Below are 18,151 nucleotides of genomic sequence, written 5' to 3'. Positions count from 1 at the left end.
TTTTTTTCCTCTTCAAGTTCGTGCTGAACCCACACGTGTCAAACTGTGTATTAAGGGGTGGTAAACTGCCACGTGGGAAAGTTGAATAGGTTGGTACCATATGGCCAAGCATATACTTGTATTTTAATGTTGGGAAATGCTTATCACATATGGTGGCCGCCGATTGAATTTTTTTATTTTTTATTTTTTTTTACTTAATAGTTAACTAAATATCTTTTAATGAATTTATAATTTTTATTTTATTTTTTGAAAATTTTTAGTGAGTTTAAAAAAATATTTGAAAAAGAAAAGACAAAAAGTTTTGCACTCTCTTGGTGGCCTTCCTTTGTGGGAGTAACACCACCCTTTAGATTCCGTTTAGTTGTTAAATTCATTTGAATCAATTCATTTTAATTTAATTGTAAATAAAATTTCCCCTCAAGACTTAAAAGGTCCAATCAAGCCCGGCTTGGGACGAAAAGCCACGAACATGATCCACTTGAGAATCCTCTGTACATGACCTGTAGGGGATGGTGCAACAAGGGATGAGATTCGTCGATCTGAAACTCTTCGTGTAGTGTTCAATCATCGAGTACCCACCCGCACGATAAGCGTGACACACGGAGAGTCGTTAATATACTGATAGAGAAAGCACGAATGAACAAGGAAAAAGATAGACTAAGAGGAGAATATTAGAGAACCACGCTGCATTAATGGCTCCGCCACTCGAACAACGCGCCACATTAATGAGGCCATAGCATAGCCATGCCGCATTTAAGCTTCTAAAAAAATGAACAATATGGGGAACTCAAACTTCATGAAAGCAGGCGTGAACTGCTCTTTAAACCTGTAGTATAAAATGTTGATCTCATGTACGAGGAAACTTTCTCTAATCGCTAAACTCTTTTATTTATTTACTACACTCCAAGAATATTTATTAACTTTAGCATCAGGGGTTCCCCAGCCCCAAGTCCGTCCTCTCAAAGCCGCAGCATATTCTTCTTTGTGTAGTGCTCGCTATCAGAGTTTTAGAACTTGGCTCAAATGTGTACGAAACACCACTTAACATTGATTTTAAGTTAAGTCTAATATCCAAAGACTCAACTCTCAAATTACTAAACTCATTTCAACTCAAAAACTTTTTACACGTGGAACGCACAAACTTTTTCAATTCAACACTTCTTTACACGTGGGATTCACAACATTTTTTAATTTTCTATAAATATATCTAAACTCATCTTAATATCCAAGTACATTTAAATTTATTTTACTGTCTCAATTCATTATTATTCATAAAGAACTTAATTCAGCTAAACTTTTTCAGTTCAATACTTCTTTACACGTGGGACCCACAACATTTTTTAATTTTTCATAAATATATCTAAACTTATCTTAATATCCAAGCACATTTAAACTCATTTTACTATCTCAACTCATTATTATTCGTAAAGAATTTAACTCAGCTCAACATCCAAATGAAACCTTAATATTTCTGTGATGTCACTTTTTCTTAAGCAATTATTCATTTATGAATCTATGATATTCTCTCTCTCTTTCTTTGGGCTTCACCTTTTCTTGAAGTTCTGATTAAACATAAAAAAAGTGAAATGGGTTAATTTGCTCGTAATTTAGACGTGGTGCTAATCTATTATTCGCTCGTCCCCTCCTTCAAGTCAAAACTTATAACTTCTTTTCGAAATACTGTCGCACTATTGGGTCCATAGCTCAGTGGTAGAGCATTTGACTGCAGATCAAGAGGTCACCGGTTCGAACCCGGTTGGGCCCTTTGATTTTTGTTTTTGTTTTAAAAATGAAAGGGAAATTTTGAGCAATTAATCTATCCTTACAACGTTTGTGGCTTACAAGCTACAAGCTTGAGCGCAAATTGAAGAACTGAAGTGGACCCATTTCGAAGGGGAGGGAAGAAATTGAACTAAATTCCTCTTTCCAAGGGGAAAAAAAAAATTGAAAAAAGCCATGGAAACAAACATGAAGCATAGAAAAGCTGGCATTTTATGATAGTACGCTCTGCAACGGAGGGAGATAACGCTTTCAAAGTGGACCCAATTGGCAGTCTAGTTGCAGTTCTAAGAAAGCACCAGCCAATACTGATGTCACTCTTGAAAACCAATGCAACTTTCATCATAATGGCAACAGCCCCCTCAATGGACCAAACATGAAGTCGGAACATAGTTTGATCCAGTGACATGGCAGTCATTCAGAGGATTATTATGATTTCATTTCAATTAACCAGAGAAGGGGAACAAAAAAGTTTCGAAGTCATGCCATTATCTTCCACTACAAGTCATTAGCTATGAATACGCAGTCATCCATGGCATGGCCGTGGATCTTATGATCAGTTTTAACTCAAATTTATCATAGAATAGCCGTTGATGATGATATGTAACTTATACATGAAATAAAAACAAATATTAACAATGAATATCTAAAATACATTTATTTGAAAGAAAAGCTTCCATGTCATTCTGGACTGAACTCAATCTGTAGTGCAGTAGCTGCTGCACTCTAGACGGGCCAAGTTGAATGATCCTTAGATGCCAATTCTTTAAACCATGTCTGATGCAGATGCACCCAAGTGAGACCATCTGACACAGTGGTGGCATCCTGAAAATCAGAAAAAGAGATAAATGCAAGAACACATCAAGCACAAGTTTAGAGGAACGCCCATGCATCAGTCTCATAATTCACCTTTGAACTTAGTATAGCAGTGGACGTGCAACATTTTAGCTCCCCGCCTGCAAAGCTCAGCTAGTCAAATTAAGAGCAGCAAATATCAAGAAAGTAACGAAGGGAAATAATATAGCTCTTACCAGATGACTCCCACTTCTTGAACTTCACAAGCCATGTGTCTGGACTGATCTGTACGGGTAACACCTGATCAACCCAAACCCGGAACCGTTTTCCCCGTTCATCTCCATAATACGATCTCAGTGAGTCTATGATTTCAAAAAGAGATAGCTCAATGCCAGACGGATGGACAAAAACCCCAGATGGATCCTGACAATAAGTGCAAAATATGCAAGTAAATAAATAACCCAATTATTAAGTATTAACTAACAAGAGTAACTGCAAGGGGGACAAAAACTAGCGTTGGACCCATGACCTGCTTTTAGAAAGTATTCCTATTGAAAGGAAAAAAACAAAAAGGAAACAGAAGCATCAGGAAACAAACAAGGGAGATGACCAGTACAAGATTGCCTAATTGGACCTAGCAATAACACCACACCTGTTGTGTTCTCAGGTCACGAGAAATTCTACACACTCAAGAAAATGTAGCAAACCAGGAGGAAAGATGGACAAGCTTAAGAGAGTAAGAGTCAAATGCATCATAAATCTGAAATCTAAAATCTAATTTATTATCTTTTATATTGGGGGCCAAGGAGAAACGGAAATGTTTATCTTTCATTTACATCCAACAGTTCTATCGCAAAAATATAGCTAACAACACTGCAGTAAATGCTAAATATTAGTAGCATATCAAGTCAGGGAGAGCTGCAAAAAAAAAAAAGTCAATTAACATCAAATGTTGCACATACAAGCATGGAGATATAACCGCCTCAGAAAGACTACATATCACTGACCTATACCAAATAGGGTGGTCTATACTTTTCTTTTGCATCCTAGGTAATAAGGTTCTTTACACTTAAGATCCTAGACAAAAAAGGAAAGAGGATGCAAGACATACACAAGCTGCTTTAAGACTTGCCAGATACGGCTCAGAATTCTCAACTTCTGCGCGCCTCCATCTCTCATAGAACAAGTAGAATTTTACAACTTCATGTCCAGGATTCACATTTTCCAGCTTGAAGTGCAAAAAGTCCATGACGTCTCTTGGAGATGTGTTTGGGCCCAGGCTAAAATGGCCGATGGCTTGTATGATCCCAGCTGCACACCTCTCTGTTGCATGAATAATCTTAGGGTTATTCTTAGCATTTTCAGCATGCCACTGCAGAAGTTCTTCTTGAGCATTGCTAACCTACATAATGGACAAATTGTATAATTATACAGCTAGGAAGACAACATCAACTGCTTATTGAGACAAGAATCATAATAATGAATTGGGTGAACTACCAACCATGACACCATAAACATCTGGTATGCTGAATAATTCAGCATCATTTCCAGAATCACCGCAAACAAGCGTGTTATTGGGTAGTTTTCCCTCAGTCTTAAACTTTTTAAGCAAATATGCAAGAGCTTGTCCTTTGCCAGCACCCTGTGGTAATATATCCAAATCCATTCCTCCACTATAGATAATTTTAACATCCAGCTGGCCAAAAACAAAGCAAGATTACAGATATTCACAATATTGCACGAAGAGCAAAGAAATCTACTAAAGAATTAAATCTTACTCCATGCTTTTCAAAACGCTCCAAAAGGGACTTTGTGACAACATGAGCCTTATCTTTATCAACTTTAAAGCTAACCTTGTGCGGTCGTTGCTCTGTATCTGGCTGTGTCACCAAATAAAATGCAACAATTCAGACATTTTAAGGGCCTGAAAAGTCTTTAACTGACAAATGAATTAAGTTGCCTTGAAAAAAAATCCTAAATAAAATTATCAAGTTTGATATCACCACCATCTACAAGGGGAAACAATCAACTTATCTGATTACACCATATCTATGAACAATACCTGAAGTTCTAGTTCATGGAATTTGCTTGATTCCTCTTTGACTATTTTTGCATCCCATTTCTGATTTAAGACTTCAACCCAACCTTCATCAGGCACCATTGAGTTGCCATATGTTATCTCAGTTCCAACAGACATTATGGTTATATCTGGAGTTAACATGGGTTTTTCTTTCCTCAACTCTTTGTAGAGAGTAGGCGATCTTCCAGTTGAGAAGACTAGCAGAGAATCATGACGATAATTGGATTCCCATAACGCATTGAATCTGAGCAGAGAAAGGTTCTCAGAGTCATGATGGTCAACCTGAGATGGAAACATTTTCTTGATGAAAACATTGCAGCAAGACAATGAAGTGATGCAATCATAAAGAAAATAAATAGAAAACCTACCATCGTATGATCAAGATCTGAAACAATCATGAGACGCGCTGAAGTCTGAAGCCAATCCATGATTCTTACCCTCGCTTGATCCTGTCATTATGAAAAAAGCATCTATAAAAGTCTATAACACTATTTTTATGCAAGTTATCTAAACTCAATAAAATGTGTAAGACCTGCATGGTTTATTCGCAAGTGCATACACATGGTGTGCACGAAAATCAGATGAGTTTTCATATATTTGTATACATGATTTCAGTCATTGTATTTTTAACTCCTAGGTCATATTTAATAACATTTTAACGGGTAAATGAGTAGAAACTTCTCCATTCCATCCTGCAACAAATATAAAGGACTGGCACAACAGGTAGGCCTTTAAAAACTATAGCTAGAACTAACAAATACAAAAGATTCAAATCCTGCTGTAGATCAATCATATAAAATAGAAACCCCGGCATGGGTCCTGCCACAAAAACCAGCAAAAAAAAAAAAAAAAAAACTAAGAACAATACATACATGCTGTACACGGGTGCAAAGTAAAAGAAATAAGCACTTATTAGAAGTATTCAATAAGTAACCAGTAACAAGGAGTACATGGATGAATGTCCTTTTTTCTTCTAGGATACAAAAAACGTATTGACATTAGAGGATAAAATGGTATTCAACACACGACCGTACACATTTGAGTTCGACCGCGTTCAGCAAAAGTGGACTGTCAAAACAGAAACTCAAGAAAGCACGAGCAACCACACCACGTGGTTTTGCAATATTCATACCAGTAGAGGGGAAAAAAAAACAGATATCAAATTGGAGAAGAAAAGCAAGAGAAAACACTTCTGGTTCAACATGCAAACACTAAAAGAGATTATATAAACAAGGAACGATCAAAATATTTCAAACTACAGCAGATAAAATAAAATATCCCTCGTATATGTGAATTTACATTTGATAGAATAAGATAAATCTAATGAATCAATCATCATATTTTTTCCAAATTGATCGCAGAGAAAAGTAAGTTGCAATGCAAAGTTAATCAAGACACAAACGTAAATGAAGCCGCCCTAAGTAAGGAAAAATCCAGCAATTCAAAGCTTCCAAATCCCGATTTAGTCGCGCATTTTCTCGCAGACTAAACAGAAAACATAGAAATGAATGCGAAGCCGGGGAAAACATCAGAGAAGAAAAAATATAGTGAACAATCACGGAGTATACAAACCGATACGCTTCGAATTCCAGATCAACAGATAAAATATTGCCAAAAAAATTAACCTGGACAAGTTATCCGAATCAAGAAACGAAACTAAAAACATAAGACAATTTAATTACCAGAAATTTGATCTTGAATCTGGGAATTAGGAGGAGGGAGGGTTCCCGAGAGAGAGAGCGTGGAGTATGAATGAGTGGCGTGAGGAGGTGATAATGGGGAAGAGAATTGGATGCAAATGCGTTGGCGCTTCTTTTGCGAGTAAGAAAGCTCTTTGGGGCCTTCAATAAAAATAAAGACAATTAAAACTAAAAAAAAAAAGAAAAAGAGAGAGACACTTGTGAGGTACTGATGTGGAAGAGGTTGTCGGTAATATTCGTGAAAATTAATAAAATAAAGAAAATAAAGTAGTATCACTCGGCATATGCCTTTCAGATTTTTTTTAATGGTAAAAAGATCTGGTTTGATTACGCTATTTTGTTTCATCCGCCAACACAATTAATTAATTAATTAATTTATTTATTTATAAAGAGTGGGGTGATATGAGTTTCGATCTAGATTTTTTATTTGAAAAATTGGATCATATATCATCAAGCTATCAGACTCTTCATTCTATCACAATTTTATTAGACTTACAACATCGTATCGATGGTTATTATCCCATAATTATAGAAGAATGATGTTGAAATTTTCATCACACCCTATAATAGTGGATTGCATACCGTTTCATGGAAGTTGCTTTAGACCACAGTTCCATAGTCTAATGGAAGGATTATAAGAAAATCACTTATTATAAGAAACACGACTCCATATTAATTCATTAGCTTCGTTGCCTTTTCTTTTTTTGTTTTACATTTTCTCTAACGAAATTGTTGTTAGGACACCCACTCCTCACACATTCTGAATTTAACTAAATGTGATCAAGGAATTGAAAAGTGAAAAGAAAAGAAAAAACTAAGATAAAAGCAAAGAAAGATAGAAAAGTACTTTTGTATAAATGCAAGGATGATCCGATGAGAGATGTCTCGATCTAACCTCCAATGATAGGCTCCAATGCCCTTTCAAATAAAATACAAACCCGCTTTCGCTGAAAACGAATTGTCTGTTATTTGTTTCGTCTTATTGAGGAATCATGAAGTGGAATCACAACGCACTCGCTATTTAATACCTAAGACAGAAGTAACAAAACCAGCAACAGCCATAAAACTTTCTCACACCTAAAGGAGAAAAACCCAAAAAAATGTTGCCCTCTCGCTCACTTTCCAGGCCCGAATTTGTGTTTTCTTCTTTACCGGGAAACCATAATTTCCCATCTTTTCAAGCACCGTAGTGCCACAAACACGAATCCTGTAAGACCCACTGGAGTGCGTTTTCTACACAGCCCATGTTGGCCGGCCCGTCTCGCATCAGGCCTTTCCCTCCAACGGCTCTAGGGTCACTGAAGGGGTCCAACCCTCAAGGCTGCATCAAGATAAGGAGGATGCATAATGCGGGAAGTAAAATAAGGGAGACGTACCGACTTTGAATTCCCCCTTCTTTGACATCTTTTGTTGCACTTATCATTAAAGAACTTGCGTCAATAGGTAACAGAGGATACAGACGACTCTCGTTCTCTAACGAAAGGGAGCCTCGTTTGTTTTTAAGAAACATCTCATTTCATCTCACTTTATCATTATAATTTTTTTAAATTTTTATATAAAATAAAATAAATAATTTAACTTTTTTAAATTTTAAAATAAAAATAATATTAAAAAATATATTTTAATAATATTTTATTCAACTTTTTAACTTTAATCTTAATTCATTTTATTTCATCTCATTTCTAAAAACAAACGAGTTTTAAAAGTGACCGCATCGTTCATCCATTATCGAGATGCGCCTTGGAAGCCACACTGTATCGAAAGTGCCGTCTCTCAAGATGTGTTTTGATGTTGAAGTGAGTTGAATTAAGATGATAAAATATTATTATTTATTATTATTATTATTTTAAGATTTGAAAAAATTAAATTATTTATTATATTTTATATTAAAATTTAAAAAAATTATAATGATAAATTGAAATAAATTAAAATGAGCTAACGAAGCCTCAGAGTCACGCTGCATTGAAAACTCTGTCTCAGAACATCACGTTGTATTAAATATACAGACTAAGATGAATACGGGCGGGACGACTTAATTCCAACACGAAAAGAAAAATGTCTCCTGGTAACTTCATATAAAGACTACATTTCAGGTACAAAGAACTCTTTTTGGACTCTGAATCATCCAACCATTGACATACACACAAAAATACTTACAAAAGTTTTCCGAACCACCTCGAATCCACCTTTTTCCTCTTTGTATTCGCAGATGAAGACCCTAGCTCGAGTTGCAATGACTTTGTCTTAGTCATACGAATCACGACGTTAACACCCAAAACTCTAAACCACAAAGTCAAGTTCTTTGTTACTAGAAAACCGTTGGTTTCCGTGGTTCCAGGCTCTGCGACTTCATCTCGGGGTTTAACAAGTTTCAATATTTTTGACGGGTGTGTTGCTACGCAATTGAGTAATCATTCCCAAAAGTAAAAAACACAAGGTCTTCTCTCTTGCTAAAACATTAGCTCTCGATGATTACCAGCTCAGTAGCATGAATTTATATTTTTATGGTACCATACAGTTGGGCACTTCCAGACCCAGGAATTCTCCAGAAATTCAGAATTCCTGGGTCTGGAAGTGCCCTGAGAATTCCGAATTCCAACAGTTTAAAAGATAGTAGCGGGACTTAAGAGTATTGCGTGGTGAATTTGATCAATCAGAAATTTGTATTGGGGTGAAAAACGGCGTTGAGTATAGAGAGAGAGAGAGAGAGAGAGAGAGAGAGAGAGAGAGAGAACTGGGGGAGAAATGGGTAGGGAGAATTCTCATGATGCAATAATCGTTATTGGGTCTGGGATTGGAGGGTTAGTTGTTGCTACGCAGCTGGCAGTGAAGGGTGCTAGGGTTCTGGTTTTGGAGAAGTATGTCATTCCTGGTGGCCCGGTGGTGGGAGCTCTGGATATTAACATGAGGGATGGGTATACATCTGATGTTGGGTCCTTGGTTTCGGTCTGCATATCAACTTTTTCCTTACTGCATAGTGCCCCCCCCCCCCGTCTTATCCACTGGATTTTAAAATTCATTGCTAAATGCACTTGATAAATAGTAGTTATGGTTATACAAATCTAGTGTTTGCACATAAGTTGTAGTCAATTAGAATTAACACAAAACTATTGCTTCAAAATTAAGACGGCGTGTTAACATGAGCTTGAGAATTTCTTAGGACATCTTTGGGGACAATGCAAAGAAATGAAATTGACTTGCACGCCTATGGGAACGTGTAGCATCTCTTTAATGTCATCTATAGGAGATGAGTCTTCACATCGATCAATCTCGCTAGCATTTCAACTCACATTGACACTCCAGTCTTTGCAAGAAGCTGTCCAGATCGATGCTCAATTTTTTAAGCTCCAGATTGGAGTTTCATCCTCCGCAAAGAAAGGTATGCCAGTAGACGGTAACCAAAAACCATGGCTACCAGGGCACTGACCTCTGTAATACCATTGTCTATTCTCATCCCATTTATGGTGGGCGTGATGTGTTCATACTGCACCTTGAGAAGCAGCTTGAACGTGTGGTAGTTGAAAGACAGATAGCGGATCCAAGAAATGAATATTGGAACTTTCTGCAACATTGTAGACAATGTATTGTTATTTCTGCTTTTAGATTTATCTAGCAGCTTTCCAAAATAAATTTTTGCAGACAATCCTCAACTATAGTATTTATGGTGAGATAAATGCAGATATTGACTTCCAAGTCTGCATACTTTCGTTAATTCCAATAAAAAAGAAAAGAGTTTGCATGCTTACCTGCACAAAGAACCCACCAGCTAGCATGAAGGTCATCACAGTTACGGAAGCCAGGGTGGTTGCCCTCTTTAAGTCCATCAATGTAGCCCCTATAGCTAGTCCTAATCCCTGTTTTGCAGTTAAGTCATTTAATTATATATGGTATATTTTTTTACGATGTCATCTTACTCAGTTCTACAGGAGGCATACCTGAGCTGCCACAATGCATAGGAAGACTGTAAGCAGGCTTAGGAAAAAGGGACCAGCGCTGAGTCTCAAGCCTGCCATGAAATAGACAACAAGAAGGAATAATACTGGTAGTACCAGGTCAAGTGGAAGGTCGCTTGTAGTTCTAGCCACAAAATATGCACTTAGTCTGTACATGTCAGCCGCTCTTTCTTTACTCAACATGGCTCTTTCTTGAGGGAATGTGAAGATCGCTGTGAAGACGGGAAAGAATCCCCAGAAGACACCGATGAAGAAAAGCAGTCCTGCCTGCAATGGAAGTTGGCTAAGTTCTATATTGGGCTGTATATTTCCAATATATGCAGAAGAGCAACACATAAAGTTAATGCTTTCATGAGGATGGTTATATTGAAAAGAGTTTTAACATTTTAAGAAGCTTCTTTTGACCCGGCCTATAAGGATAATGCCATTGAGTTTTCCTATGAAATGGAAAGTTTGTTTTTTTTAATCTCTATGAAATGGGAAGTTATGATCAGATCTGTAGTCCAGTTTGCATATACAACTTCTTAAGAAAAATAAAAAATAAAAAATAAAAAATAAAAAAGCATAGCTATTTGACATTCCTTTCCTTTTTGCTTGGTGTGTTCCTTTCTCTGTTTCTATTACTGACTGATATGTTTGATCATCATCTCTTTCAGTTTTCCTCAATGGGACAATACATAATCACATAAATAGACAATACAGAGATGAAGAAATATTAATAACAGAAGAGAAGCGGTGCATTTCTCAGAACCAATGGTTATATTGATGGCATTGGAGAGGAAAACTTCGGGGGAAAATGGTAGAGGGTTGAGTTGGTAAAAACATGCATGGAGTACACGAGAAGTGGACTAGTGTGAGAAAATGCCAACTGGAAAATATTTTATGATCAGTTGTCCATATTATTGCTCTTTCTGTACACATAAAACCTTTTTATCAGTAAGCGTAGTGAGTCGGTGACTCCGACTGATCTTTCTGATGGAAAACAGGGGAGTTTTTTTTTGGTACCATTGAGGTCACTCAACTTGTAGAATTTGATAAGAAATTGGTTTACCTGTTCTTGCACGCCTTTGGGGCTGTTACTATCAGACTGCCACCACAGTAATCCCAAGATAAATGCAGTAGAGAGAACTTGAGTGATTCTCAACCAGCTAAAATACTCATGCCGCCGTTCTTTGATTCCTCTCCAGAACAATATGGAATATTGTTCCCACCAGCTTGCCCCCCATTGTCGCTTTGGATAAGAAACCTTCAATTTGACATCTTCGTCAAGCGGTATAGGAATCAGAAGTTTCTTCTTTTCATTTTCTGCTACTCGTGTCTCGTAGGCCTCCACCAGATACTGCTTTTAAATAAAAGAGTCATTAGGAAGAACCATAGCTTTTGATGTTTCCAGGGAATAACAGGTCAGGTGGGGACAACAATCACGATTATCATACAAGCTAAAACATGCCTATCATGTAAAAGTCCCAATCTTATTGTCATTATAGTGCATCAGACCCTTTTTTTTGAATGTACTGGGAATAGAATTCTCTGTTTTTGTGATTGCTAGTGTTGTAACTGAAATACTTATTTTACCTCATGCACAACAGCAGGAGATGGTTTCCCGTTCTGTATTTCAGCGTCTGAATTCCCCATCTGCACTTTGTCCTCTAGTTCTGATGGTACGGATACATCATGAAGGTTTCCATTTGCAAGGTCTAGCAAGAACTCTGCTGGATTCATGGCGATCAAGGGAGAACATCCTATGGATGAGAAATACACCATTGCTTCCGATGCTTTTCCGAAGTAGAGCAAGCTCCCTTTCCCAAGAAGGATTAACTTGTCAAATTTGTGGAAGAGTCTGCTTGACGGCTGGTGAATCGTTGTTAACACTGTTTTACCGGCCTGCCACAAATTTGCAACAAGTTTATTAAATGCAAATTTCTTAATACTTTTTGGGATCATATTGCTCCATTTCTTTCTTATCATCACACCTGGTCTGCCAAAGTACACTATTCCATTTCAGGATGCAGGGTCTGTGCATCTGCTGTTACACTGTACTGACTCCAATACTATTCAAATCATATATATTGATATAGGACAAAGAGAGAGGAAACGTGGAATCTCATTCCATAAAAGAAAATTAAAAAATTAAAAAAAGAAAAGAAGAAAAATAGGAAAATGGAGGCAAATCAATGCTCCGGTCTGAATGAAGTTCCCTTAAGTAAATACCTCTGCAATGTCGTGTAACATCTGGACAGTCCTTAAAGCAGTGGTAGAATCCAGACCGGAGGTTGGTTCATCAAGAAACAGAAGGGACGGGTTGATAATAATCTCATTCCCAATACTAACTCTTTTCCTTTCACCACCTGACACTCCACGGACAAAGGAGCCTCCAATCATAGTGTCTTGGCACCTGTTTGGACATAATGTTTCTTTTACTACACCAACTTTCAAGAACAGGATAGATCAAGGGTAGTTTCTGCACCCCTGATCTGAATTGAAGACTCAGAGAAAATCCCCAGTTCCAATGATAACAGGAAAGAGTTGAGCCTTACCTCTCCAAGCCTAGTTCATAGATAACATCTATTGCTCGTTTTTCCTTTTGCTCTCTTGTCAATGTCTTTGGGAGTCGTAGGAGGGCTGCATATGTCAGTGTTTCCTTCACTGTAAGGTGAGCAAACAGAACGTCGTCTTGTGTTACAAACCCTATCCTGTCACAATATTTCATGTTATTATGATATGCATTTGATTCTTTAAAAAACCTACATCTCTTGTCATGCTTATTATATGGTGACTTCAAACAAAACTTGCGAATCCTTTGTTGTTGCTCCTTCATTTAATCTGATTAGTTGCTTCTGTCAAAACCCATAATAAATTTGATAAAATTATGGCTTGTCCAAAAGCTTAACAACGCTTGTTTTAATACTACTTATTCTTAAAGTTTGGTTACATATGCTGACCTGCTTTTCAGGAACTTGGAATAAGGCTGGTCATTGTAAGTGACTAAACCACCAACGGTGGGCTGAATCAACCTGCCGCCGAGAAGATTTAGGAGTGTCGTCTTTCCACTTCCTGAAGGTCCCATTAATGCCAAAACCTCCCCAGGATTCACTGAACCGGAAATCCCATTTAGGATTTCCTTCTCCTCTGTTGTTCTCATTCCTTTGAGAGTTACCTTGTAAGTCACCTCTGTGAACTGCCATTTTTCCAAAACAAGAATTCACCTTGAGTAGTGCACTGAATTTGGTTACAAATCTTCCGTGACACTTGAAACAAAAGGAAAAGGAGAAAAACATGGTTTTATACTTCGGACACCACTGTTCACAAAACTAATAAGCTTGTCCATACCCTTCTTTCCTTGGCAAAGCTAGCTGTCTTTAAATAATGTTTGTCTTATTTAAAGTTAAGGCCTGACTCAAGACTGAGCTAGATTCATACTCTCTAGCCTCAATGCAGGATCTCGAACCAGTTAGGAATATGAACTAGTTCCCCTGGTTCTAAAATCCAAAAGCATGCAGCAGTACTTTATTGTGGGAAAGAAGGGAGAGTCTTGTACATAAATATCATATAGGATGAAACTCTGTACAAGACTGAACCTGACCATGCTATATTGCTTAGCCATGTTCTATGGATCGCGTTGATGCTAAACTCAATCTCCATCCTGGCCTGTCCAAATAGATAGTATAACATCAATCCATGCAACGTTAAAAAAACACAGGTTTTCAGCACCGGTACTTACGTGCAGCAGCACCCAGAGTAAAACAACGTACGGTAAAGGAGAATTAACCTCCATGGCTAGTAGAACTGTAATTACCTTGAGATAGATTGGCAATGTTGGTTCTGTTTGAAGCCTCGGCCTGCGTGTGCCAGCCTCAAGATCCTCAGCTGCAATGACATGTAAGATTAATAATTTAGATAAGCACAAAGAAGCCAAAAGGTTCAATTAATTAATGAGAAGTGCTGCAGCCACTAAAGCATTTATCTTAATTAAAAGAAACTTAATTTTTTTAAACCATGAAATTAGTTAAAAAAATAATCCTCTTTGACTCTGTCATATTTATTTAGTTAAAAATATATATAAATAAATAAAAGAGAAATATTTCCACGATTATAGCTAGGAATCCATGTCAAAATAATTATTGCTACGGTACACCTAAGCATTGGAATCCTATAGAATGTCGCATTTGGGTATGTTATTAGTCTTCCAATAAGAAGACCTGGGCGCTGGCCGGATTGGTTTATCTTTATCAACTCATATTAAGAACAAATTAAAGTCATATCTTTCACCTATATTTGGACCCACTTATGACTTGATTTCGGCCTGCTACCTTTGTTGTCAAACTGTGATACTCAAATTCATCTTGAAGACCACAAAAACCAAAACATCATGAGCAAACAGGACCATGAGTGAGTTCATGATGGTTTGTTTTAAGGGAAAAAAAAATTGAAACTATCCCAAAAAAGTAAAGAAGATGTGAATGTTAAAGGGAAAAGAGTAAGGTCATACAAATGAAAAGAGTCACGAATGTTGTTTTTCTAATGAATCCAGAACTACCCAAGTAACAAATGAAAGGCAGCCGAAAGTGGTCCCTTTCGGATAAGTGGCCCCATCACGTTTTCCAAGTGATTGTAAAAGCACTGCACACTTTTTTCTAAAGACATAAACTGGCGGTTTGGGTTCATTGAGTACTGGTGGAGTCAAATGAAAGTTGGAGAAGGAAGGGTACTGTTACCCACTTTTTGCCAATCTCACATCAATCATTTACACGCCTCATGACCCTCAATCACCCAATTCGCCTCCCTTTTCCTTTCCTTTCCCACAAATTGTCTTCCTAAAGCCAACAAGCTCGATCGTCTACTGGACTTCACTTCTGAAAGTTTTTACGTTCTGGTTCATCTCTTTCTATTATGTCCATGATTCTTCGATCCATTTTCTTACTCTTTTTGCTATTTCTTACTGCATGCCTTTGCAAGACTTTTGCTGGTGAAAATTCGTTTGATCAACTACTTAAGATTGTTGATGTAACATATGCAAGATTAAAAACAAGAATGCAGACACGCATGCACGCACACAGAAAGTGGTATATCCGAACACTATGGCCCAATAATTAATGAGTTTGTGCAATCCAAGTGGCGTTGCAAGCACCAAAGATTGGTGCCTTAACGGTTAGCTGCCAGGCCATGTTCCGTGACATCAAGGGCACCATATTCAGTGTAGCGAAGAAATGCATCAATGCTACAGAGAGAGAGAGAGAACACAGAAGAAATGCAATATCAAGACTCACGAATATCATCGTCGCTAAACGGCTTGGAGTCGGCTATTTCATCAGGAGGCACAGTGAATCCGGTGAAGGAGAATGAGAAGCCCAAGCTGGCACTGGAGGCTCGGCTGAGAGCTGCACCGCTGCTCACTTCATCAAAGTCTAGCTTCATTTGGGCACTCCTAGACTTCCTAATGTGTGCGTTTCTGCTGCTGCTACCACTGCGCCCTGGTGATACAGCCATCATCCGCCTACTAGACTTCCTCGACAGGGCCCCGCCACTCTCCACCGACGCTCCCACCGCTTCACTTGATGTTGGTGACTTAAATGCCGCCGCCAGTACTGTCTCCACCACTGATTGATCCGATTTTGTCCTTGCCAACCCGGATGAATTCATTTTCTCCATCTTCTATCGGCTCTAGATACTATATAAATATGAAATATATAGGAAATGAACACGAACAAAAACAAACTGTTCTTGTTAACATTTATTAAAAAGTGCTTTTCTTGATCTTTAATGTAACATTTAACCAAAGAATCTAAGAATTTAAAAGACTCACAATGCTGCCAAATGATCAATTAATGAAACAAAATAATGTTAACATATTTGTGGTTCGAAAGCTGTGTTCCTACTACACCGATCATGTCAAAACGGCTATGATCATTTACCAGATAAACTAAGCACTTTCATATATAACTCAACAACTCGTTAATTATACTTAATTAATCAGCAGACGGGATTAACTTTTATAACCAAGATATATAAACGAACAAGCTAAAATGGTATGAACCGGAAGTGCATGTCAAGAAACTAGGCCAGGCTTAATGCATAATTAAAATCACATTAGAGGCTTGAAGAAAAGAAATGGATTGAACAAAGCCACAGAGACATGGGCTAGTTTGGACAGAATCATCCTAAACTCTTTCAGACTCTCTCAATATAATTAGATAGTCATGTACTTACGAGAAAATCATAGTTGCCCATGCGATTATGGGAATACTACACAATATAATATCGAAGATGATGACATGAAAATACCGTTATTATATAACAACTTGGCATGATCAGTACAAGAAGATGAGACGATCGAGATCATCATGAGATGACTGTCTGCACATACCTTCTGTGACTGAAATGGAAGGGCACTACGGAAGGAAGGGCCAGACTCAGAGAGAACCTCAAAAAGAAATTTAGAAAAGAGCTGTTTTTGAAGGTATGGGCTCCAACTTCAACAGTACTACCGTCGTAGTGCCTCTAGTACTTCTTATATAAAGAGCAATTATGAGGGAGATGCTAAGTTACCAAAACGCCCTGCTACTTCTCAAATAATAACAAATCTGCATGCAATCCTGTAATCCTATCCTCATTGTAATAATTGGTCTAGTACACCATAAAAGGGCAGATGCGAGATAACGATAAATCTCAGCATTTCACCTTCATTGATTAAGTACTCCAACCACACTCGCCGTACACGTGTTTGGATCTTTTTGTTCCTCTAGTGCATGAAATTTTCCTGGTTTTTGGTTCTTGACTAATCAGTGGGAGCAGAAAATTATAAAGAGTCGTAATCTCAGTGAGCCTTAGAAATTAATGAACTTTAACAGTATTCAGTTCTTTGCGTGGTTGATGTTCGGCCTCCTAATCAACTAGTCAAATGCTATGCAAGCCATGGAATTTGTCTGCTTTCGGAAGCCCTGCATCATGTCTGCACGTAACATAAGGCTCTCTTTTGATCTTAGATTACCCTTCCAACAGGGAACCAAAATTTTTTTGGAGTATTCTTAGATTTATCCATTTTGAGCCATAATTATTTCCTCTTCATCGTCATGCAAGATCGTTGCTGTCGTCATCCTTATCACAATTTCCTTATTCGTTTATTCTTCATTCCATATACTCATCATGTGTAATTAATTCCTATTTATAAGCATTTATAATCTATCAATTTTTCACCTGATAACCCTTACGGTGAATTTGGTAATGTTTTAATAGAAATGTTAGTGGGATTCAAATTCAGCATTTCTGTTCTGATACAATATAAAATTACTATTTATCTCGAAAGTTTAAGTTAATGAAAATAGATAAATTTAATTATTTGTATTACATTATTAACAAGATCATATGGTATAATGTCTTGAAATTATAATATCTCGAACAACGTTACATTTAGAAAAGAAATATCAGTGGCTAGAATTGATTTGTTGATGTTGTAATGATCTTGTAAAGTAAAAACTACAGGAGTCAGTATTCTTCTCTTATGAACACCCATGATTCTCCCATTTGTTTTACTCGTGATCTCTACACCATGATCAAATGAAGCAGCTGCTCTTATGTTTATATCCAAAAGCTATATATATATATATATATATAATATTTATATATATATGACGTGTATGTAAAAAAAATTAACTTTGAATTAATACTCCTTTTGACACTCGATGCATGTTCAAATTATATCTTGCTTAAACTAGCATGCAATTGCCGCCGGATCAATGGAATGCATATATTTGCTAGAAGATGATCATCGTGTCGACCTTGCAAGACGCGGTTGCAGCTGCTTGCATGGCCGGCGAAGAAATAAGCATTAAAGAGGAAATTAGTGG

General features: G+C 37.3%; 2 protein-coding genes and 1 non-coding gene across 6 annotated transcripts; 1 reads left to right on the top strand and 2 right to left on the bottom strand.

Moving 5' to 3' along the window:
- The first annotated feature begins 1,693 nt into the window (after window positions 1–1,693).
- Window positions 1,694–1,765, top strand: TRNAC-GCA. The gene has a single exon. It is a non-coding gene; the product is annotated as a tRNA-Cys (tRNA).
- Window positions 1,766–2,241: 476 nt separating this feature from the next.
- On the bottom strand, window positions 2,242–6,495 carry LOC109013498 (probable sucrose-phosphatase 2). 2 transcript variants are annotated; one of them, XM_018995603.2, is made up of 9 exons: window positions 6,337–6,495; window positions 5,023–5,103; window positions 4,637–4,936; window positions 4,353–4,454; window positions 4,076–4,270; window positions 3,686–3,976; window positions 2,811–2,997; window positions 2,689–2,735; window positions 2,242–2,604 (listed from the first exon to the last, which is right to left on the bottom strand). In XM_018995603.2, exons 2-9 carry the CDS (start codon window positions 5,080–5,082, stop codon window positions 2,506–2,508), a joined length of 1,281 nt encoding a protein of 426 aa, XP_018851148.1. In that variant the 5' UTR covers window positions 5,083–5,103; window positions 6,337–6,495; the 3' UTR covers window positions 2,242–2,505. The 2 variants fall into 2 exon arrangements, with proteins under 2 accessions (XP_018851148.1, XP_018851149.1); XM_018995604.2 differs by having other exon boundaries at window positions 4,428–4,454.
- A 2,891-nt stretch (window positions 6,496–9,386) lies between these two features.
- LOC109013497 (ABC transporter G family member 22-like) lies at window positions 9,387–16,790 on the bottom strand. Of its 3 annotated transcripts, XM_035689706.1 has the most exons (11): window positions 16,672–16,790; window positions 15,575–15,975; window positions 14,104–14,174; window positions 13,250–13,485; window positions 12,845–13,000; window positions 12,519–12,702; window positions 11,883–12,191; window positions 11,359–11,646; window positions 10,290–10,574; window positions 10,101–10,208; window positions 9,387–9,916 (listed from the first exon to the last, which is right to left on the bottom strand). In XM_035689706.1, exons 2-11 carry the CDS (start codon window positions 15,954–15,956, stop codon window positions 9,695–9,697), a joined length of 2,241 nt encoding a protein of 746 aa, XP_035545599.1. In that variant the 5' UTR covers window positions 15,957–15,975; window positions 16,672–16,790; the 3' UTR covers window positions 9,387–9,694. The 3 variants fall into 3 exon arrangements, with proteins under 3 accessions (XP_035545599.1, XP_035545600.1, XP_035545601.1); XM_035689707.1 differs by lacking the exon at window positions 16,672–16,790 and having other exon boundaries at window positions 15,575–15,993; XM_035689708.1 differs by lacking the exons at window positions 15,575–15,975; window positions 16,672–16,790 and adding an exon at window positions 13,891–13,955 and having other exon boundaries at window positions 14,104–14,173.
- Window positions 16,791–18,151: the final 1,361 nt, after the last annotated feature.

Source organism: Juglans regia, chromosome 4 (assembly GCF_001411555.2).
Source record: "Juglans regia cultivar Chandler chromosome 4, Walnut 2.0, whole genome shotgun sequence".
NCBI classification, from domain to species: Eukaryota; Viridiplantae; Streptophyta; class Magnoliopsida; order Fagales; family Juglandaceae; genus Juglans; species Juglans regia.
The sequence above is the reverse complement of the archived record's forward strand: the minus strand, read 5'-3'. Positions and strand labels throughout refer to the sequence as shown.